A 23857-nucleotide genomic window follows, 5' to 3' on the forward strand; every position below is an offset into this window, starting at 1 on the left:
TTGTTTACTGACATAATTGTCTGAAGATGAAAAATAAAATTGTACCCAAAATTCTTTACAGAAAGGACTTTCAATCACCATCAGATTCAGATTGCGTGATTTGCAGTGCAAATGTTTTAATGTAATCCTGAAAGTTAAAATTTGGGATTTGTGATAAAGTCTCATATTGAAAAATACTAACGATAAAATATCAGATGAAATGCTTTGATTTATTTGCAAGAGCACCCAGAGAACCATTTCTACATTTCTGTTTGGTTCAATATAAACTGTTACGTCTACCAAAACCATTAAATGTATCTCCAATTTAAATTGCTTTGAAGAGTATAAGATAATCACAATACAAAGGCAAAATGTTATGGAGCATTTGGGACTTTCAGATATAACTGTGTTTCAGTCTAATTTTGTTTTGAATACTGTATACTCCCAATTAGCTAAAGCTGAATGTCCACAAGACCATGAAAGTAAGAAGCGCACCTTATGCCTATTCTGAATATTTTACCCTCAATGTCATATACACATTTTAACTTTGAAACGGTCCACCTCTACCACCTCACACTGTAAAGTACATTAACTGCTGCAGTTAAGTTCTAGGCATCTTCCAGCAAGGGTGCACCTGTTGACCCCATAATGATACCTTCGACACACCCAGGGCTGACAATTAAAAACGCATAAATTCATGATTTACATTAACAAGTGGAGCATGGGTTTAGAAATTATACACAGACATGATGTGTATGAAAAAATACACAGAGGTGCATAGGAAGCAGATACACCTGTACATAAATATATTAACTGACCATTCAAACAGTATATGTCCCATCTTACAGGTGTGCATAATTTGTCACACTGTTATAAAGCTCAGTTCCCCTTTCCTTTCAATTTTGATTTGCAAATACATGCTTTTTGACATGTCGGCTAAATCACCGCAAACACTGGGTGAACACTAAACAACTCTCTTCAAGTACCACTTCTAAACATTACCTCACAGCAAAAAGCTTCTACAGTAAGTTTACACAGAAAAATTGTTTTCTGGAATGAATAGTGCCTGAGGTTACTTGGCAAACCATACAAGAGGTCTGCAGGCACACCTAGGATTCCTCCCATGTTCTAGTACATGTAAGTTGTCCTTGCATCTTTTCCTCATGATCTCTGCATTAATGCTTGGAACATATTACTCAAACTCAGACAGATCTTCTGGGACTGTTCCTATGGAAAAAATGATATAAATGTATTCATTTCACTTTATCTTGATACTAAAAGGAAATAAAAGATCCACTTGTTTTACCATTCAGGATTTGACTCATCGGTAAATAACAAAGGGAAAGTCATTCAATGTTTTCTCTTAATCGGAAAATGCATCTTTAACATTTCCTTCTTTTTGCCAAGGAAAAATCATTTGGTAATTCATTCATGCATTCATTAATTTTCAGACCTAATAGTAACTGCATGCATTACAGCACTAGTTCTTTATTTAGATGATGAGGATATCGCTGCATAATACCAGCCTTGTAGTAATCGCATTCAACATTTCAGGTCATCTTTCAACAGTGTTCTAAATGCCAAAATGCCACACACAGTCAGAGATGTCAAATCACCAAGCAGTGAACATTATTTCTGGGTGGTGACTAGCATTCAGACAAATGCCAAATAGTGCAATATCTGAGGTGCATATAAGCCTACTTCAACATTAAACAATTAAGGAAACAAGCCATCAATTATCTAAGGCTTCATTCACATGCAATGTCTATTTTCTAAATTCTATTTTCTATTCGCGGTATGTCTTATGATCACGGTCTGTGCCCTGAATATCCCGCGGCGTAATTACTGGCAGTGCGAGCCAGTTACTATAAGTTACTATAAGTAACTGGCTCGCGCTGCCAGTAATTACGCGGCGGGATATTCAGGGCACAGACCGTGATCATAAGATAGCGCGAATAGAAAATAGAATTTAGAAAATAGACATTGCATGTGAATGAAGCCTAAGACACCGTTTTGGAAAGGCAAACGGTTTTAAATTGTAAGTGTATAAGATGATAATCAAGTTGCTAGAGACATAGGCCCCATTTGTATAGACATCATTGGCCTATGTAGATTGAACCAACTCTGTAGGGATTCTTGCTAAGTGCAATCAGCTTAATTGAAGGACACCCCTCTTCTTGTTTTCAAAATACTCATATAATCACCAGCTTTTCTGTATTCTACTCAAGATGAAGTGTATCATTCAGTTAAGCTGATCACACTCAGCCAGAGTCCCCACAGAGTTGAAATGATCTATGTAAACAGATGGTGTCTGTGGGAATGGGGTCATAGTGCTAAGGCTCTAGCAAATATTTCATAAAATTCTCAATTTAATTCATGAAAGATATATATTGGATAACATTTTGCAAAAAATGTCATAAATGTGTAGCAAATATGAATTTTGTTGAAAACAGAGGTTTCGCCTGTAATTTTAATAATTTTCCTTGCTCATGTGCACATACTTCATTCTGACACTGGAACACGTGGCAGCTGTACGTGGTCTTGCCAACTTGTCCCGTCTTCACTGCAATGTTGTGTTTCCCTGCCCCATCACTAAAGGCCATCATTTGTGCCACTGTGTGGAGGGGGTGACGTTCAATTATTTCCTGAAATAATACAATGCATAATAGAAAGTCTAGTGCTTGTACCCCTCTACTGTATCATCGTAGGCCAAGAAAAAACTAATCCTTAAGATTATTTTATTTGACTAATGTAAAAGAAAAATATTTTGACTAGACACAAAAAGAAACTACTAAATCCAAAGCAATTTAGCTTAGTTTCTAAATCATCCTACCATATCTGTATCAGCATTTAATGTATCACCCATTTCTTTGGACAGAAATATAAATTTCAGTTTCATTAAATCTTACAAAGAAAAGCCTTGCACCTATTCATAGTCAGAGGACAATAAAGCTTTCTCAAAGAGCAAGGATATGACACCTGACATTAATAGTTTTCTATAGAAATAACTACAGAGACATTCAAATTATGATTTCTTTTACTTTCCCTAAAATACAAAAAAATCAGACCTATTTTACCAGAATTTCATTTAAATGCTTACATTTACCAATGAAATATTTTTATGAAATAATTTTCAATACAAAATAATTTCCCAGGCAGAGAAAATCATTTTTCTACTTTATAAGACCCATTTGATTTTTTTAACCATATTGATCAATAATTTCTTTTTAATAAATTCCCACAATGTACATTGTGAAGAATTCATCTTGGCTTCTACTTTTACTAGTCCTGGTCCAGAGGTGTCATGTTTGTTCCTTAATATCATCATTCATCTCCATGACATTTTTCTAAGATATTTTTTACTTAAATCAATATGAGAATAAACTTGGAGTCATATAGCAGATTTTTATTTCAAAAAGATGAATCAACACAAATCCAATTTATTGCCCTTTGCAATTTCAGTTTCTAGCCAAGTGAAGTGCATGCTTGAGAAAATTGCACTGCTCCAAAAGTCCAGAACATTTCACATGGTTTGTCAACAATTTTGAGGTCAAATTTTAGGTGGAGCTGCAAAATCTACATAGACCCTGACACTAACTATAATCACCAATGTCTGACAAAAAACCCTGCTCCAACTGCAATAGGGGAGATACAGGTGAAACCAAAATTTCGTAAACTTTACACAAACTTTCACTGCAATCAGCATGTAAAATGTCCAATATATATAATTTGTCTCACCTTTATCATTATTTATTCATTAATTTTTAGATTTCATTTCCTGATTTTGGATTGCAAATTGGAAAAAAATCCTCAAACAAACTCTGAATATTTGTTTAATTCAAAATATCTTTCAAAAGTTGTCACGGAAATAAACTGAATATCAATATTAAATACACTAATAATAAAATTTTGTATGTGTAGTACAATGATCATAACTGTTATTGCAAAGGTTAATAAAATCTAAATTGGTGATTGCTTTTAGCTCTCTCTGTAGAGTAAAGCCCCACACTTAATACTCTGCCACTGGAAATCCTGGTATATATTAGTTTCAGAGCTCAGCCAATCAAATCTGGGTTACACCTACAGAAATGTTTTGAATGATTAACTTTCAGACTGATTACAAAGTCAGTAACAACAGTATAAATTGACACCGCTAAATACAGCAGGCACTTTATCAGCTACAATGAGGAAGTAGAAGTGACAACTGTTATCTAAAGTAAAGGTTATGAAATATTGAAACATACCCTTCACAGCAAATGCAAATTTATAAATTACCTTTAATCCAGGGCAGGTACTTCAACAGTAATACATTTGTGTCTACTAATTTTCCTACTTATGTACTACCTAACTATGCATTTTTTCATAAATTTACTATACTTTTCATTTCTTCTATAATACTGTGTTCTGAGGACATTCTAGGAGGGGCATCCCACGTTTAGTATTTTTAACCAACATTAACCCAGACATCTGTGCCCTATCAAAACTCTTCAAATTTTACATCACACCATGCTGTTTTACTGCTGTCCATAACACTCCATACATCACTTGAACTGTACAGACTTTGACTTTGATAAACATCCTTAGTGAAACACCCATGCATGGAATTATAACAAAACATTTTTTCACATAAACTGCACAACAAAAAAAAATTAAAAAATTAAAAAATTTAGAAAAAAAAAAAAAAAAAACCTTACCTCTCTCCTTGACAGCCTTATGCCATGTTTTGATATCAAAATGGTAACTATGTCATCCTCCTTAGGTAAAAAAGGTAACTTTCCCTGAATCTGAAATCAGATTTTGATACTTTATTCTACTACTGTGATTTCAAATTATTTCAGATCTCAAATAAACCACTCACAGCTGAATAAGCAAACTATAATACAGCATTCAATAATTTTACAACTTTTAAAGTGCTACAGACAGGAGTTAGTTAAAATTTTTGTTGGACTGGAGCAAGATAAAATCATAACAAAAACCTTGCAAAACATTTAATATCATTACAGTGTACTGCGCTTAAAGTTTTTTTAAAATTACACTTAGGTAAATACAGTCATAAGTTGCAAATGTTTTTATTTTGCATGCTAAATCCCCCCCCCCCCTTCTTTTCAAACTTATTCATCCACAGAACTCTTTTGTCCATTCAATTTCTTCCTGTTTACTCTAAGCAAGTTAAGATGAGAAAAACTGCTCATTTCATTTCTCTTTTACTAGTAAGTGCTTCTTTCACACAAGGGTATGAAAATGCTCAATGGAGGAGAAATTTATCATGGTGCAGTGAAATCCTGTGTAGTGGTCCTTAAAATTAGCCCTACACAGGATTTCACTGCGCCATCATCATGATATAATTTCCCTAAAAAAATTGTAAGATGGTGTGGAGCAATGAACAGTGCAAAAGAAATAATCCAATCAATTTACCACATTAAAGTTGCCTAATTGCCAAATATAGCAATAAATTAAATTTCTTATGGAAATTTGAGGGCAGGATAATTTTCCACCAATCTAACTAAAAATATATTCTCAGCATTAACTAGGAACAAGGAGACATAATTTCCTTTTTTTTTGAAAAAGTGTTGATGTTGTTGCTGTTGTTTTTTACTCTGCCAGCAGGTCAGTGGCATTTATTATTTCAAACAGAATCTACAACCTTATAATCCCACCTGTGCTTCTTCTATTTTGTCAACTAACTGGGTAGATGCAATCTTTTTGCTCCCTGTGACACTGCTAAAGCTTTGCAAACTTCCCAGGTAGTGAACATGGTACTGTGCAGCTTTGTTCAATATATTAGGCCCAGCCTCCAGTAACATCTCGCGGCTGCCAGATAGATTTTCACTTGATCCTAGAGACTGAAAGATAATTTCACAGATATGTAGCATGTGGTCATCTGCTAAAATGAACCTGTATGCCTTAGGATGTTACAGTATGTATCAATACACAGTACTTTCTAATTTGTAACATATTTCAACTTCTGTAAAAGTCAATTTATGCGTGCCCAACAATATTGTTCAAAGAATCTAAGACAAGATCTGTCCTTCTTAAAATGTTTTTCTTTACTGTGAGACATGCAGAGAAGAAAAGATACTGATAGATGTATGGAAATGATGTAACAGAGAAAAACATATGCTGTGGAGGAACCTATGTGATATTTGCAATGTTACACTTTGACTGATTCGTGTAAGAATTTTCAAGGCAACAACTTTGTTTAAGAAAAGTCTCTGGATGCTAATATAAAAAACTCAGACTAAATAAACAAAATATTTAAAGTCAATCAAATCACAATCGAAAATGTTCAAAATGAACTTGATAAAATTGTCATATTCAGAACAAATGACATATAAAATTGAGAGAAACAAACTCTATTAACAATTCTTCAAACTTTACCCACAAACTTATTTCCTTTGAAATACAGGCTTTATCAGGCCATAAGTGCTTTCATAAAATTATTTTTATGGTGATGACTCGATCTTTTCAATGGGGATAATTGTGAATTTTACAAATTGGAAATTTTTTAAGTCCTAAATTCTCTAAATTAGAACATATTCCCATCAAGTGGTAGCAACAAAATTACAAGCAGACTATCCTATTGTTCTATTCTATACAACACAAATGCAATACAGAGATATCACTTTGAATGATTCCAAATTTATATATCTGCAAGATTGATAACTTTCCTCAATAAAAAATAGTCATTACTGTATATCTTACAAAACTAAATTGTGCATAAAACCATTTATCAAATATACATTTAGCATTGATTGGGTATAGAAACCAAATATTATGGACTTTCGGTCTAATTTGATGGTTAAATCATCTATATGCCATTCACTCTCTCTCTCTCTCTCTCTCTCTCTCTGTATGTGTGTGTGTGCGTGTGGAGGGAGGGGGGGGGGGGGTAGAAATAAGCATACCAGTAAGTCCAGGAAAATGATAAATACTGACAAGGCAGCTACATGTAGCTTGGAACAGAGAGTAGTGCCAAAGAGGAAGCACACCAGTGGCAGTGCGAATTCAGAGCGATAGATGCAACTTACTTCACTGTTACTGCCAGTGTTGCTAGTACTGTACATGTACCGTACTATTCACTACAAGCACTACAATTTAATTAACAGCAGAAATGTGTCAATGTCACATTGTCAGTGTCACGGCTGAGAAACATTAAAACACTTACCTGTGAACCTTCTTTGCTATTAAGAGATTCCTTGCTTCCAAAATTGACATTTGTTTTAGACTTGGTTTTTCTAAACATATCCTGGCACTACATTTTGTTGACCTGCCACAATTCATCGGCAGCTCATTTCCCCTTCGAGACCCCCTCCATTTTGATGCAACCCCTTCAGTCACATGACTAAAATATAGTAAAATGTCAAATCAGTTTGAAAAATAGTTTCATATTTAGTCATGGCGCGTCATATTATCCTTAAATTATCGTAGAATGTGTTTCATTACCTTATTTTACTCGTTGTAAAAATAATTTTGAACGAAGTATTTTTCCCATCATTCCCATAGACCGCCATGTTGGAAGAGATCTAAGTTCTGAGTAGACTTTTGTTGATTTCATTTGGCGGTTGTTTCCTTCTTTCTTTGTTGCCCTTTGCAAAGGTGCAAACATGAGTGCCGAAGAAGAAGTAACGCGGATTGGAAAGAAATTAGAAAAGATGATTGACAAAAAAGAATGTGTAAGTATTAACAGCTAGACGTGAGATTCGTGGTCGGTAGTCGGTACGATTCTGTCACTGACATAGCCATAGCCAGGTTCTTTTCTGCTTTGATAAAATAAGTACATGCTGCACTTGTAGATTACAGTGCTGGATAAACTCCCAGGCCAACAGTACATTGAAGTTGTGAGTCCTTACATTTTGCCTCTTTAATACACAAGACGCTAAAATAATATTTACATAGTAAATTCCAAAGTATATTATACCTTATTGCATCCTAAATCATAATGTGCTTTACAATATGACCTAGATGCTGTTCTAAGTTATTGAATGCCCTGCTTTTAGCATGAATTTGATGACCCTTCTGATACACTAAAATCAGGGCAATCAGTAGCTCAACAACTGTGCCATATTGTATGGGAACGTTTTGGACAAAGAAAGCCAGGATATGTACATGTGATTACTAAGTGCACATATTATTTTGAGTGTAATTTTGATATGAAAAAGGTAAAATGTCAAGGCACATGTCCATTCAACATATTTGTTTTTTTATGTTTACCTCCCTTGGACCAGCCAAGGTACCAATGCGTTTTCATGTGCACCCTAGACTATAAGTTTAGAAAGGAAACATCTGTAATGTTCTGAAGTTTTCATAAATATTTACACTGCTCATTTATTGAGTGCATTTATTAAAGCCACCACTTGTCATTGAAGTTGGAAGTGGACAAAGCACACACCATCGATTCCATTTTTTAAAAGTATTTACTGGCAACTAGTTACAGTTATGTTTTTAGGGACTTGATATGTTTCTCATACATATATTTTATAGGATCATGCATCAGCTGTTGATATCCTCAAAGTATTAAAAGAACAACGAATGAGACTAGAAGTATTACAGGTATGAATTACATCTTACCGTTTTCAGCTATGGTGGTTTTTTAGATTTTAATTTATCTGTGTCTCCAAAATACCAGCTTTTGTATTTTATGTGCAAAGTTCTTTAATTGGTAACATACCATATTCATGTTTGAAGGTATCAAATGTTTTTGTTTTGTTTTTTTATCTTTTTTATTTTAGTTTTCTTTTCTTTTTTTTTTTTTTACTTCCAGAAAACCAGAATAGGAATGATAGTAAACAATTTTCGAAAAGCTAGTACCAATGATGAAGTTATAACCTTATCAAAAAGTTTGATCAAGAGTTGGAAAAAGTTGCTGCCAGGTAAAATTCACGTAAATGATATGTGTGACTGTTTTTTTTTTATTTAATGAAAAAGTAAAATTGCCACACAATTTAAATGAAATTCTACAAAGGATAGTTAAATCATTAGGTCTTCCTGTAAGAAGAAAGTATGCCTTCTGTTGATAGAATGAAAAAATTAACTTTTTCCAAAAGTTATTAAGTATTTGATGACCTACTTTATATGGAATATGATGTCATGTTTATTTTATCCAAAACTTTTTTTTAGCTGACCAGTCCACTGCCAAAAATAGCAGCTCCAAACCTTCAACAGATGGATCTGGTGATCATGCAGAAAAAGCCAACTCTGAGAAAAGTAGCACAAGTGAACCTTCCACACCTACTGCTGCCCCTAAACAAACTTCTTTTCCGTTGAAAGCTGCAGACACCACTGATTCTGTTAGATTGAAATGCAGAGAACTTCTCCTGAATGCTCTCAAAGTGGAAGGTGTGTTTACTGGATTTGCACATATGTTATTTCTTCTGGTTTTCTCAGATGTTTAGGTTGAATTATCCCCTTTAATGTATTTCAAGCTGTTCCTCAAACAACACCAATTCATCAGTGACAAAAATCACTTGAATTCAGTATTAAATGTGAGCCTCTTTGAATATATACAGTTTTACATATATTAAGAAATGATGCTTTGTATTTTATGTATTGAGCACTTAAGTTGTGCGATTGAATTTTTTTCTATTTCAGATCCTCCAGAAGGTGCTGGTGATCCAGATGAAATTGCAGTGGCAATTGAGGATTGTATCTTTTGGAAAGATTACTTGAATGGGATATAATATCAATCAAATCAACCAATGCTCTTCGTCCCGTGTGGGATTCATTTCACAGCCGCTGATTTTTTACATTTCTATTTTCAACCTTCAGAGTATCAATATTTTTTATAATGTGCTTCATTTGAATAATATATAAATGTCTTTAAGTTTGTATTAGACTAGTAATTTTGATATAAACTTAATGCATTGTGTTCCTTAACTGAGGATCCAGGTATATTTGCCGAGTTTGGTAACACAGAAATGAAATACAAATCAAGAGTGCGAAGTAGGATTGCTAATCTCAAGGACAAAAAGAATCCACAGTTAAGGGAAAATGTTTTATGTGGATACATACTGCCAGAAAAAATGGCAAAAATGACTGCAGAGGTAATTCTGATACAGCCAGGCTTTTGGCTGTAGAATGTTTTTAAATGTAAATCATTTTTCAAGAGCATCTAACTGGAGAAACAAGCTTGTTGAAAATTGATATCTGATGACTGGATACATTCATGGAGATGATGTCATCACGGCCAGTACATTGGGCTTTGTATTTTGTTGCCTTGTTTTAGATATGAAAGGATATTGTTTGCTTATTATATTACACACTTTTTACAGCTGAGATGAATTCAATATCTTTACATTTGTTAATTTGTGTAGGTCATGTAATCAAAATACGTGTGAATGTTTTTAAAATCCAGTGAAAATACCATTTTCCGTACAAGACTGTTTGTTATAGATCTTTTAACATCAGACAGATTAAAATTGAATTATTTTTCAATAGTAAGTGAAGTAAAAGTATGCAATTTGAAGATTGGAGGAGATTATTTTTTTTTTTAATTTAGGAAATGGCCAGTGAAGACTATTTTTTTTTTTTTTTAATTTAGGAAATGGCCAGTGAAGACATGAAAAAACTTAGAGCCAAGCTTACTAAAGAAGCCATCAATGACCATCAGATGGCAACCACAAGTGGGACAAAAACAGATTTGCTAAAATGTGGCCGGTGTCTAAAAAGGAACTGCACTTATAACCAGGTATTTATTAAGCCAGAGGATGAAACATTATTGGTGAAATGCTGCATGAAATAGGTATTAGAATTTTGTGGTTGTTGTTCCATTTTGCTGATTGCCAACTTCATCTTATTCATTTATTTAATTTGTTATAGTCAGTGATATATATATCAGATCAATTCTAGAATTTCCATTGTCCCAAATGATTTTTTAAAAATCATTTCTTACCATTTTAAAGAGATAATAACTGTTCGTTTTGGCCAAAAAATGAATTTTCCTGGAGTAAATAACAATTTTCCCATACTTACCAGTGGTTAATGAATCCATTTCTACATTCAAAGTTGGTCCCTGTTTTTTTTTTTTTTTTTTTTTTTTTTTTTTTTTTTGTAATAATCTGTTAAGAGATTATTACAGAGCATAGCCATCTATGACAAGCTCAGATATCAGAATAATAGCTATGACTGCTGTTTTTGTGGTAAAACAGAATACATCATATTTCTATGAGTACTTTGTTTTTATGGTGAAATATAGATCTCATATGAAGAGTTATTATCCCTTTAAGTTTCCTGGTTTGATCTCGTGTTTCTTTCCAACAGTGAAGTCCAAAGTTTTCAAAATATCATATTTTGTTGTATACAGGTAACTAGTCACATAAATTCTTTAACTGTATGCCAAAAAATGTACTCCTGTATGCACATATTTGTAGCTTGCATGTTTTTCATGCATAAATGCAACTAAAAATTCTTGGCATTGTAGCAAACTTAAATATGATTATGCCCTAGCTGGTAGTTTTAAAATGTACCTATTGTAACATATGTTACTTTTTTTCATGCAATATCTGTTTGCAAGACCAATGTCATTGAAATTGAACCTGATATTTGAAAACATTTTATGTATATCAGGGAACACACTTGTTCATGGCCCTTTTATGTTGTCTTTGTAGGTACAAACTAGGAGTGCAGATGAACCTATGACAACTTTTGTATTCTGCAATGAATGTGGTCACAGGTGGAAGGTGAGTATACTATGCTACTATTGTAGCTACTATGCTACTATTGTAAAAATTATAAAAAATTAAAGAAAGTCATTCCTTTCCCCCCCCCCCCCCCCCCCCCCCCCCCCCCCTCCCCCAGAATTTATATTATACCTTTCTTTCACTAGTCTGGAATGTCTTGCTTTTTATGTACAGACACAGATGTGTCTGTACATATTGCCATCACCTGCGTCTGTCGTCGCCGTCGCCGATGCCGGCGCCGTGCACTTTCAGCGTTAACACGATAAGTGGAAGAAAGTTTTACTTTTTGGCTTTATATTTACAGAGCTGATGAATATTCATAAAACCCAGGTCAAGTTCGAAAATCAGCATGATCGAGCCATTATTGTAGAAGTTATGCTGTTTTTTCACTTTTCAGCATATATACAACACTGTTAACACATTTCAAGGAAAACCGATAGGCCTGTTGTCATGAAACTCACAGGAGCAATCAATCTTACTAAAACGCAGGTCAAGTTCGAAAATCGGCACGAACGGGCCACTATTTTAGTAGTTATGCTGTTTTTTCACTTTTTAGCATATATGCAACACTGTAAACACAATATAAGAAAAACAGATAGGCCAATTGTCATTTAAACTCACAGGAGTGGTTAATCTTACTAAAATGCAGGTTGAGTTTGAAAATTAGCATAATTGGGCCATTATTTTAGAAGTTATGCTGTTTTTTCACATTTCCTTAGATTCAGTTCTAAGGCATGTTAACAGTTTCATTATTTAATTAATAAGAAATGTAAAAGTGTTTGTTTGACATTTTCTGCATCTTTACAACATTGTTAGTTGATTTCGTAAAAATGATGGTAAACTTGTTATGGTGTATTGTGTAATAAAGTGTCAAAAATGGAATTAAACTCATATCATTGCAGTTTGTCAGATTCAATTATTCAGTATGTTTAGAAACTCAGAATGGAAGAAATTGGACATTTAACACTATTCTATTAATATTTTTCCCATCTCATCAATTTTCTTAGTTGATCATATATAAATGGCAGTAAATTGTTAATTTTGTTATATGTTAAAAAATTGTTAAAAATGGAAAAAAAACACATTTCAGGACAGTGCTGTCTTGTCTACATTTTGGCATATTCAAGGTGTGACTTTGAAGTTCCTTGGGCCTGAAGACCTTTGCTAGGAACATTTTCTGAATATCCATGATACTAATATTTTATTATTAAAAATTGATGGTAATTATCCTGTTAAACATTATGTAATATTGCAACAAAATTTGAAGACACCCCTATTTTGGACACTGCTCCCATGATGACCATTTAAGGAAAACCATGTCACTTACTGTTCTCAAACTTACAGGAAGAAACAAGGGACTTAAATAAAGCTTCAGTGGGCAATGCAGTCTATTTGGTAAATTTTTTTGGCAGTTAATCAGTTTTTTGTGAAAATTTAATTTTTCACATATTGGCATTTTCAAGGTGTGACTTAGAACCTCCACGGGCTTGAAGACCCATGCTAGTCATATTTTCTGAAAATCCACGATACGTATATTTTATTATGAGGCCACCTGCGTCTGTCGTCGCCAATCATGTTGCCGTCACCGTCGCTGTGCACTTTCAGCGTTAACACGATAAGTGGAAGAAAGTTTTACTTTTTGGCTTTATATTTACAGAGCTGATGAATATTCATAAAACCCAGGTCAAGTTCGAAAATCAGCATGATCGAGCCATTATTGTAGAAGTTATGCTGTTTTTTCACTTTTCAGCATATATACAACACTGTTAACACATTTCAAGGAAAACCGATAGGCCTGTTGTCATGAAACTCACAGGAGCAATCAATCTTACTAAAACGCAGGTCAAGTTCGAAAATCGGCACGAACGGGCCACTATTTTAGTAGTTATGCTGTTTTTTCACTTTTTAGCATATATGCAACACTGTAAACACAATATAAGAAAAACAGATAGGCCAATTGTCATTTAAACTCACAGGAGTGGTTAATCTTACTAAAATGCAGGTTGAGTTTGAAAATTAGCATAATTGGGCCATTATTTTAGAAGTTATGCTGTTTTTTCACATTTCCTTAGATTCAGTTCTAAGGCATGTTAACAGTTTCATTATTTAATTAATAAGAAATGTAAAAGTGTTTGTTTGACATTTTCTGCATCTTTACAACATTGTTAGTTGATTTCGTAAAAATGATGGTAAACTTGTTATGGTGTATTGTGTAATAAAGTGTCAAAAATGGAATTAAACTCATATCATTGCAGTTTGTCAGATTCAATTATTCAGTATGTTTAGAAACTCAGAATGGAAGAAATTGGACATTTAACACTATTCTATTAATATTTTTCCCATCTCATCAATTTTCTTAGTTGATCATATATAAATGGCAGTAAATTGTTAATTTTGTTATATGTTAAAAAATTGTTAAAAATGGAAAAAAAACACATTTCAGGACAGTGCTGTCTTGTCTACATTTTGGCATATTCAAGGTGTGACTTTGAAGTTCCTTGGGCCTGAAGACCTTTGCTAGGAACATTTTCTGAATATCCATGATACTAATATTTTATTATTAAAAATTGATGGTAATTATCCTGTTAAACATTATGTAATATTGCAACAAAATTTGAAGACACCCCTATTTTGGACACTGCTCCCATGATGACCATTTAAGGAAAACCATGTCACTTACTGTTCTCAAACTTACAGGAAGAAACAAGGGACTTAAATAAAGCTTCAGTGGGCAATGCAGTCTATTTGGTAAATTTTTTTGGCAGTTAATCAGTTTTTTGTGAAAATTTAATTTTTCACATATTGGCATTTTCAAGGTGTGACTTAGAACCTCCACGGGCTTGAAGACCCATGCTAGTCATATTTTCTGAAAATCCACGATACGTATATTTTATTATGAGGCCACCTGCGTCTGTCGTCGCCAATCATGTTGCCGTCACCGTCGCTGTGCACTTTCAGCGTTAACACCGTAAGTGGAAGATAGTTTTACTTTTTGGCTTTATATTTACAGAGCTGATGAGTATTCATAAAATGCAGGTTAAGTTCGAAAATAAGCATGATCGGGCCATTATTTTATAAGTTGTGCAGTTTTTTCACGTTTCCTCAGATTCAATTCTTAGGCATGTTAACAGTCTCATTATTTAACTAATAAGATTCGTAAAAGTGTTTGTTTGACATTTCCTGCATCTTTACAACATTGTTAGTTGATTATGTAAAAATGATGGTAAACTTCTTATTTTAGTAGTTATGCTGTTTTTTACACTTTTCAGCATATATGCAACACTGTAAACACAATATAAGAAAAACAGATGGGCCAATTGTCATGAAAGTCATAGGAGTGGTCAGTTTTGCTAAAATTCATGTTGATTTCGTAAACCAGCATAATCGTGCCAATATTTTTGAAGGTATTCTGTTTTTTCGCATTTCCTCAGATTCATTTCTTAGGCATGTTAACAGTCTCATTATTAAACTAATAAGATACGTAAAAGCGTTTGTTTGACATTTCCTGCATCTTTACAACATTGTTAGTTGATTTAGTAAAAATGATGGTAAACTTGTTATCATGTATTGTGTAAAAAAGTGTCAAAAATGGAAATAAACTCATATCATTGCAGTTTGTCAGATTTAATCATTCACTATGTTCAGAATCTCAGAATGGAGGAAATTGGACATTTAAGACTGTTCTATTGATATTTTTCCCATCTCATCAATTTTCTTAGTTGATCATATAAAAATGGCAGTAAACTGTTAATTTTGTTTTATGTTAAAAAATTGTTAAAAATGGGGAAAAAAACATTTCAGAACCGTGCTGTCTTGTCTTTATTTCCACGTAAGCAGTTGTATTGTTTTTTATGTCTTTAAACATTATGTAATATTATTTTATGCACTGTCATCATTTTTCAAAAATTGAGACTTTCATCATGTGAATTTGAACTCTCATGATCCTGAAACTGTAATCTTATTGAAGAGGTGGATTGAGACCATCTTCTGGGTCTTCCGGAAGACGGTCAGGTTATTAAGTTTATATTGACTGGTATCTATTTTTTTCTGTTGGAAGACCATAAAAATGGGGGATGAATCAACATAGATACTTTGGAATACTATCAGAAAATATCTCTGGGTTCGCTCCTGTTATTGACCATGGTACCTGTTGTGCATGATTAGAATTCAGTGTTGACTGACAGTGCTATTATAAGCAGTATTTATTATTGCATCAAAATTGACAAAATGACCTATTTTGCATCTTTATTTTCTGTTTTTTGTCTGTACATTTGACAGCTTTGCTGCCTTGTTTTTAAATAGAAGCTTGTTTGTTTTCTTATAAGTAAGCTATTTCAAAAAGTTCCAGTAATTATATTGTTAAATGAATTTCAAAATGTAAAATTAAAATATTCACCATTGCTGAGACAGTTTCCAATTTGAGAGCACTTTCGTGAGATTAAAGTAAATCCTACAGCTCTTCTTGTAGATCATGTAGTGCTTAATAATTCTCCTGTTTACTTTTCGTCTTTTCAAAGATATGTGGAATGAAAGCTTCAGGCTTGAGACTGATTTTATTTATTTTCAGTTCTGTTGAGTAAACAGAAGAAATCTCTTATGGTGCAAGCCGTAGAATTAACTACCAACATTACTCCATGGAAAACATTGTCCAAGACTGCAGAAACTCTGGAGCAGCAACTCTGTCTTTACATCAGATGATATTCAAGAGAAGATCTTCAACTGTCAAGTGCAAATGCTATAGCCTTGTTTATTAAACAGATGGAAGTTTAAAACTTATTTAGAATTGCTTATTGAGAGGAAACTACTTTAACCTAATTGAATATTGTTGTTCAAAGAAGTTATTCCACAAATAAGATACATGTTACTAAGTATAGTACAAAAATATAATTATCATCAATCAGAGTTTGCCAATGAAATTTCAAAAGTCCAAGTCTGATGGTAATCAAAGTGGAGTTCTGCTAAACTAAGGTACTGCACAAATGTTTCAGTTTGATGGGTCGGAAAAAAAATAATTTTAGATGTATGACTCAAACTTGGTATGTCGCAACTTGTTTTATTCCTGATTAAGAAAATGGTATGTCATGGATAAAATTGCTATTGTACTTCAGTTTAAGGAAATCTCAGAGTAAAACATTTTGGTGCTTTGGGACAGTTTCACCTCTAAGATACAGACCAAAATCTCTTCTTTAGATTTAACCTTAAATGCAGATCAGGAGTGCTTTTTGCAAAAATGTGGCCAATTTGTCAAATATTTTCATATTTAGAGAGTTAAAAAGGTGTAAGAGTTTTAAAATTAGACATACATATAAAAAATGATGAATATTCTCAGCACTGATTTAATCTTAATTTTGGTTTAGGTAAGTCCAGTCAACATGTGAAACTGGCCTTAATGTTTTATAGATTATAAAAGCGGCAGTGAAAGGAAAAGCAAGTTGCTGCATCTCTGTGTGAAGCCCCTTTTTTTCACCAGTGTAGTTATGTAAACACGTGAAAGAAGATTAGTTGTATAAATACATATTTGTATAGTTTTATAAATAAATAATTGATCTAGAAGATTTTTTTAATTCGTTTCATGACAAATTATAACCATGGTGTGTTAAGATTCAAGTGTACCCTGAGCCCCCATTTCTCCAAGTGACATTCGCTTTCAGTAGATCTGCACTGCAAAAGCTTTGGTAAAGGATCAGTAAAGGGTTATAAAGTAGTCTTACCCTTTAAGATCTAATTTGAGAAGAGAAATGGTATAAATGAAGATGAGTAATATTTTCCATTCCAATTTGTAATTGCAAAGATGAATGGTACTGCACTTTTTTTTTCTGTGATTGTGCCCACGAGGCCCTTTACGTCTGATGACAAATTCTGATTGTGACATGGAAATTCCAAGAAAAGTGTTCAATATGCTTTGATATCACCAAATGAACATATGCTGCCAATCATGTTAATTGAATAAAAGATAATCAAACAGATCTGTGTTCACTGCATTCCTTCAGGTAGTGCGCTCTTCAGTAAATAAAGGCGAGAAAACGCTTAAAAACAAACCAGGGTGAGGCTGTAGAAATCGACCATAAACGGATATCATGACTTATTTGGTTCATCTATTCACGACAATATAGTGAGTACGTTGATGTATTGATTTTAGGCTTCTTACGTGTTATCATCAGTGTCTTTACTTACAGAAACGTATGGAAAGTTTCCCGTGGATTTTATTGCGTGATAATGATTAATGTTCGAGCCTCCTACTCGGTCCACCTACATTACTATCTATGTCATTAGTCCAGGAATACACCCAAGACTTGTCTTAAGGAAATAGTTCATTGTTGAATTAATAAAGATCCTGTTTTTAACATTTCGCGCTTATTGGAATACTATGGGTTTTGGATATGTTCATCTACTTTGATTGCATGTTCTTAGTTACATTATCCAGATCAAAATACGTAACTAATATGTAAAGATTATAATCATAAAGGACAACACTAAGAATTCCTTACCATACTTTACCGTACCGTGTTTTAATACTACGTCGTGTAGATAGGATAAGATGAAGATTATAGGATAGAACTTGTATTAATCATATTTACTGCATATTGTTGTTATTTTTAATTAATATTTTACTGTAAACGCTGTCATTGTATTTTCTTAAGAAACTGCCCAAGGAATAATTATAATTATGGCCCAAGTAGTCAAGTCTGGATGGCTGAAGAGATTTAGTCGTAAGTACAACATTTTGTTGAAGTTTGCAGATTTTGTTTATGAAAATTTATTTGTCTTATAAAGCCACAGCTGGATTTAATTTTTCTTCAGTTTATTGATAACGATAATTAATTCTTACAAGTAAGTAAACATCAGTAAAGTCAAGTGTGATATATTAGTTCATCATTAATAGTCAATACCTTTCTCTTATAATATCTTCTAACAAATGTCAAATATTGTGTGTATGGTTCTCTTATTCCAGGGAGTTTATTTAGTGGAGGATGGAAAAATGTATGGGTAGTACTACATAAAGACAGTGCTTTAGTATTTTACAATAACCAGGGTGATCATACACCAAAGGGAAGTGTTTATTTAAATGTAAGTACATTTTTGTCACTTTTCATGAACATTAATTGTTGTAGTGAAAATAAACATTTTTAGAGTTACCAGAAATCATCTGTTACCAGTAAGAAAGGATTTTTCAAGCCATTAGCAAGCACCTAGTACACTACATGAAACAAGATTTAGTTTCAATTATTTCACAATGTGGGTTTTTTATCATTTTAGAATGTATGCAATTTCCTAGCTGTTGGTAACTATACCAGTGTCATACCAGACAGGCCAACAGGGGTACAGGTAGAATGCCTGATAGCAGTACCACAAGAACCAAGCAAAACAGCTAAAATCAATTGGTTTCTGTGTAATTCACAACAAGAAGTAAAGTAAGATTTTTCAGTGTCAACAGCCAGTGTGAAACATTTATGCAGATTTACAGTAGTAACCTAGTTAGTTTAATATCATTTGTTAAGAAGACCTAAGGCTTATAATTCGTATAGGTGAGGTCTGCTAACTTAAAGATGGGACTATTTGCATAAGACTGCAAATTAGCTTAACATTGCATCATCCCATTCTTTTTCATTTATGTGGCATATGTAGTCTGTTGATTTAAGTTACATCTGCCCAGTCTAAAATTGTTCTTGTCTGAGTGCAACTTTAAGAGCTTGCAAATATAAAACAACTAAAGGTTTTGAATAAAAAAAATGATGATATCCAAAATTGATGATATACAAGTTGAATAGTGGATTACATTTATTTAATGATTTTTGTAACTACTTTATTTCAGTGATTGGATGTCTGCAATTGTATCAACAGTAAGTACTTCAACACAGGTGTAATTTTCAAACCTTCACATCACCAATCTTTAGGGAACAAAATTTTATTGATACAGGTTTGACAGATATTGTGCCTATGGTGCTTTCAATATTTCATGTTACTACTTTCTTCAATTTAATGAGACTGAGGCTGCTTTCACATTTATTTAAAACAAGTGCAATTTTTCTTTAGTTTTTGGAGTGATATTCATAATAAGGTATCTTATCATTATTGTGAAAAAAAATTACACCTCAGCTTTCATCACAACCCTGGTGAAAAAAGGCCCGTAGTGCATCATTGTTTCAGTCACCCGTCATTACAACCATACCATATTTATACTTTGATTCACACCAGCACAGAAATTGTTCTTGACAAATGGCAAAATGTATAGGTCAAATCGATGCAGGATCACAGGCAAATGGTTAAATTACATTTATTTATACAGCATAGGCTTTAAAACATGTCTTTGTGTCATATTTCCAGCTCCCACCACCACCACAACAGCAGCAGGCAACGGCTCCAAGTGCACCTCCATTTACTGCTAGCCAGCCACCAGCCAGTGGAGCAGCTCCTCTAGGATTTGGAGCAGTAGCAGGTATAAGATTAGTTTAGATGAAGTTCAGGGTACACATCTAAAATATCATTATATTGTTAGATATTTTTTACTCCATTAATATGATTTTTTTTTCAGTATGGAATGGTCTTTTGATGTAATAGCGCACATATGAATTTTAATTTAACTAAAATACGGATTGGTCAAATATGGTTTATAACTGTTTGCAGTCTTATCTTTTGCAAATTAAAATCATTAAAATACCTTTTCCATATTATTTCAGTAATTTTGCACCTGTAACATTTTAATTGCTCGTTACCTCTAAACATATCCTTGTTTTTGGATATGCTACAAATTTACTGTTTTTTTTCCATTACAGGGGCAGCAGCAGCAGGCTCAGCACCCCCACCATATCCACAACCATCACAACCATATCCCTCAGGACCCCCAGGGGGATACCCAGCACAACCTCCAGGGGGATACCCTCAACAACCCCCTGGGGCATATCCACAACAGCCCCCTGGGGGATACCCACAACAACCCCCTGGAGCATACCCAAGGCAACAACAACCATATCCACAGCAGCAAGGTTACCCTCAGCAGCAGTATTACCCACAGCAACAGCCTTACCCAGGACAGCCAGGTACTGTCTGAAACTCATTTCTTTTGATAATTTTCTACAGTTAATGTTTCACATATTTTGATAGATGAACAAACTGTATTTTGTGATCTATCTGTCTCTATATCCTTCTTTTGAAAGATTAAAAAGCAATATGCAGATCATGTTTAGTTTAAGTGTTGATGTAAGGTTTTTCACAAGGTGAGATATGAATGGCTGGTTTTAAATCAGATTTTTGCAAGTTTGTTTCTTGTCCAGGCTGCCATCGCCTCAATTTTTATTGCTCACTATTTAGGCAGTTCTGAATTGCAGAAGTCAGATATCACCCAAATGACAGTGCACACAAATGTTACTGTACAAAGAGACCAGTGTACATTATCTGATTGCATTTCTTGCGTGCATCTGGTCTTGGAATAAGGCATCTGTAAATAAAACTGCATATTAATTCAACAGGTCCCTCTGGGTATGCTCCACCTCCTGCAGGTTACCCCCAGCAGGCCTATGCTGGTGCCCCCCAGGGAGCATATGCTGGTCAACAACAAGTGTATAGAAAAAAGAAGAAGAAGGGAATGTTAGGGGGCAATGCTGCAAAGATTGGTGCAGGTAGATAGCTTTTTTGAGAGAATTGTCTCCTGGAGAATATTCATGGAAGTAGTTTTCTTTTTAAGAAAACATTAACATTCCATTTGAAATTGAAAAATATTGATAGACCCTTCGGACTAACGGATTAGTCCTAGTTTATATGTAGAAAATATTTGTCATAAAGCTTGGGAACAAATCTAGCTGACCAGGTTGAAATTCATTAAATAAAAAATTAAAACCAATGATACCCATTATAAATATTCTGGCTTTTTGAAAATATTGAAACTTTTTTCCTGATTATTTTGACTAGTTCTTAAAGTCCATGTCACTTATGTTCCAGGTCTTTTAGGAGGTGCAGCATTAGGATACGGAGCGGGTAAACTGATGGGTCACGGCATGGGCTGGGGATTTGGGGGTGGCTGGGGTCACCATGGCAGCTGGAGTTCACTGGACAGTTGGGGCAGTGGAGGAAGCTGGGGAAGTTGTGGAAGCTTTGGAAGTTTTGGTGGGGATTAAAGAGTCTGTATTGTTCACTCTCTTTACACAGAATGCCATTTTAGACACAAATGGATTGAGGTTAGATATATTGCTGAAAATCTATAAATATTCTGTATGCTTTAAGGATGATATACTCCATGTTTTTTATTTAGAGAACCATGGGCTAGAAAATAATAGTTCAACACCATATATGTAATAATATTTCCACAAAGGGTTGTGTTTCTTAATTTTTTGTGTCAACACTTGTGAAAAAACTGATAATTTATTTATGAGTCATAAAAATGAATTTGTTTAACTACTTTGTGTTCAACAGCCTGTTGCTGAAATGACATAAATTGTCTAGCAGAAATATTCTTGTTGAATGCCTTTCTCTTGTGAAGTCACTGAATTTTTCTGCATGATGACATATTTTGTATTCAGCATATTCTCACTAAATCTGCAATTTTAAGGTCCTTTAGTTCATATAAATGATTGTAAATATATTTTAGGCAAGGATTCCATTTACCTTTAATATTTATTTGAGACTGAATACAAAGATCTGTCTTTGTGAATATTACAGGTGTACACGTTTTCAAATGGTAAATTTACTGCATTTGCATGTTGTTTTGATATATTTTGTGTAAATGTGTTCTTTAAAAATATATGTCACGGTAAAGACTTAATCATTTCAACCGGGGGAAAAATAATCAATTTTTCAGATACCTAATTTAAGAATAATAAAAAATTCATTTCTGTGTAGCAATTTTATGCTTATACTGTATAGAATGAAACTTTAAGGTAGTCTGGTTTTCCACTGTGTTGCTACCACTCAATAGGAGTGTTCTCATTTCAAGAATTTATCTCTTACAAAAAATACAGTATCTCAAAGTCAGGTTGAAATGATTGAGCCATTACTGTATCACTGCTTTCCATTCATATTGAAATTATATTATTCTGCTCTTCGTGTTGGATTTTTGTCCATAAGCTTGAAAACTTTATTTACAACAGGGAAGTTAGTCTCTTGTTCTTCCCCTTTGTGTATAATTGTCATTATATGTGTGTGTTATTCTGGAGAAAATATATCTAACCTATAATATATTATAAAAATGCTATATAAAGGGTTTTGTGTAGTCAAGATTATGTAAATGGCCATGCACTGATTAAAAAAGTGAAGTTGGCTGAATAACTGTAAGAAATTAGTTTTACACCTACCCAGTAGAATGTCTGTGAAGTTACATAAGCTCTTAAAAGTATGAATAGTTGGAGGAAATGTTAAAAACAGTGATAACATTTTTAACCGTTTTTATATTATTATTATCAGTCATTAAGTTTTGGAGTAAATGTTTTATCTACGGGTTTATGTTCTTTGTTATGAGAAATTACTAGATTTGCTTATAAGACAAGCATCCAACAAACCTCTGAAAAACTAGGAGATGCTTCGGGCTCTTTCTCAGTAAAACTCTGTAGATTGATCTTACTCTGCAGGGAATGCAATCAGATAAACAGATTGACACGCTTCCTCTTGGCATTGAGTAGAATGCAGGAAAGCTGATGTTTATACGAGTACTTTGGAAACAAGAGGAGGCATGTTAATCTGATTGCATTCAGCAAGAGTCCCGGGGAGTAAGATCAATCTACATAGAACCATAGTTTCATTGCAAATGAGCCCTTAGAGAGCCCAATCTGACCCCTCAAAAAGTAGGAAACTGCATTCTTTTTTTTTTCAACTATTTAATAACAATACATTTTGACTAATCTGATAAATGTCTACCACTGCAGCTCAGGCTTACTATGCTAAAAAGCAGACACATTGAAGGAAGTGGGGCTTTTTTTTTTTCAAAACTTTAAATGAATAAACTGAAAACATGGGTTGCAATTTTCTTAAAGTAATTCTTACTCTGAATCCTAAATTGTTTTAAAGGGATTGGAATCTTGAAAAGGTTCCAGAGTCCACCCAACGTGGTGAGCTGCCCCACCCCTATCTAACATCCTTGATCCCCTCGGTGAAATGTAGGATTTGGTTAACAATAGGCGTTTTTTTTTTTTGTTTTGTTTTTTTTTTTTTTTGTTTTTTTTTTTCTTTCAACATAACAGATTGTCAATATACAAGTAGGATTATACAAATTCATT

The 23857-nt window shown here is 33.6% G+C and overlaps 3 protein-coding genes across 4 annotated transcripts; 2 read left to right on the top strand and 1 right to left on the bottom strand.

The window, feature by feature from the left end:
* Nucleotides 1-188: 188 nt before the first annotated feature.
* LOC106179578 (integrin beta-1-binding protein 1) lies at nucleotides 189-7321 on the bottom strand. The gene is made up of 5 exons (XM_013563283.2): nucleotides 7145-7321; nucleotides 5637-5822; nucleotides 4674-4763; nucleotides 2481-2624; nucleotides 189-1206 (listed from the first exon to the last, which is right to left on the bottom strand). Exons 1-5 carry the CDS (start codon nucleotides 7220-7222, stop codon nucleotides 1141-1143), a joined length of 564 nt encoding a protein of 187 aa, XP_013418737.1. The 5' UTR covers nucleotides 7223-7321; the 3' UTR covers nucleotides 189-1140.
* Nucleotides 7322-7456: 135 nt separating this feature from the next.
* Nucleotides 7457-17618, top strand: LOC106179572 (transcription elongation factor S-II). The gene is made up of 9 exons (XM_013563274.3): nucleotides 7457-7652; nucleotides 8461-8529; nucleotides 8741-8849; nucleotides 9097-9315; nucleotides 9568-9621; nucleotides 9865-10019; nucleotides 10517-10663; nucleotides 11583-11654; nucleotides 16222-17618. The coding sequence occupies exons 1-9, from the start codon at nucleotides 7584-7586 to the stop codon at nucleotides 16228-16230; spliced, it is 903 nt and encodes a 300-aa protein (XP_013418728.1). The 5' UTR covers nucleotides 7457-7583; the 3' UTR covers nucleotides 16231-17618.
* A 12-nt stretch (nucleotides 17619-17630) lies between these two features.
* LOC106179571 (uncharacterized) lies at nucleotides 17631-23087 on the top strand. Of its 2 annotated transcripts, none has more exons than XM_013563272.2 (9): nucleotides 17631-17766; nucleotides 18296-18364; nucleotides 18607-18722; nucleotides 18912-19066; nucleotides 19468-19495; nucleotides 19980-20091; nucleotides 20429-20692; nucleotides 21122-21271; nucleotides 21591-23087. In XM_013563272.2, the coding sequence occupies exons 2-9, from the start codon at nucleotides 18322-18324 to the stop codon at nucleotides 21764-21766; spliced, it is 1044 nt and encodes a 347-aa protein (XP_013418726.1). In that variant the 5' UTR covers nucleotides 17631-17766; nucleotides 18296-18321; the 3' UTR covers nucleotides 21767-23087. The 2 variants fall into 2 exon arrangements, with proteins under 2 accessions (XP_013418726.1, XP_013418727.1); XM_013563273.2 differs by having other exon boundaries at nucleotides 17666-17770.
* Nucleotides 23088-23857: the final 770 nt, after the last annotated feature.

The sequence above is a fragment of the Lingula anatina genome, chromosome 1, assembly GCF_051362555.1.
Source record: "Lingula anatina isolate TDL-2025a chromosome 1, LinAna3.0, whole genome shotgun sequence".
In the NCBI taxonomy this organism is placed as follows: domain Eukaryota; kingdom Metazoa; phylum Brachiopoda; class Lingulata; order Lingulida; family Lingulidae; genus Lingula; species Lingula anatina.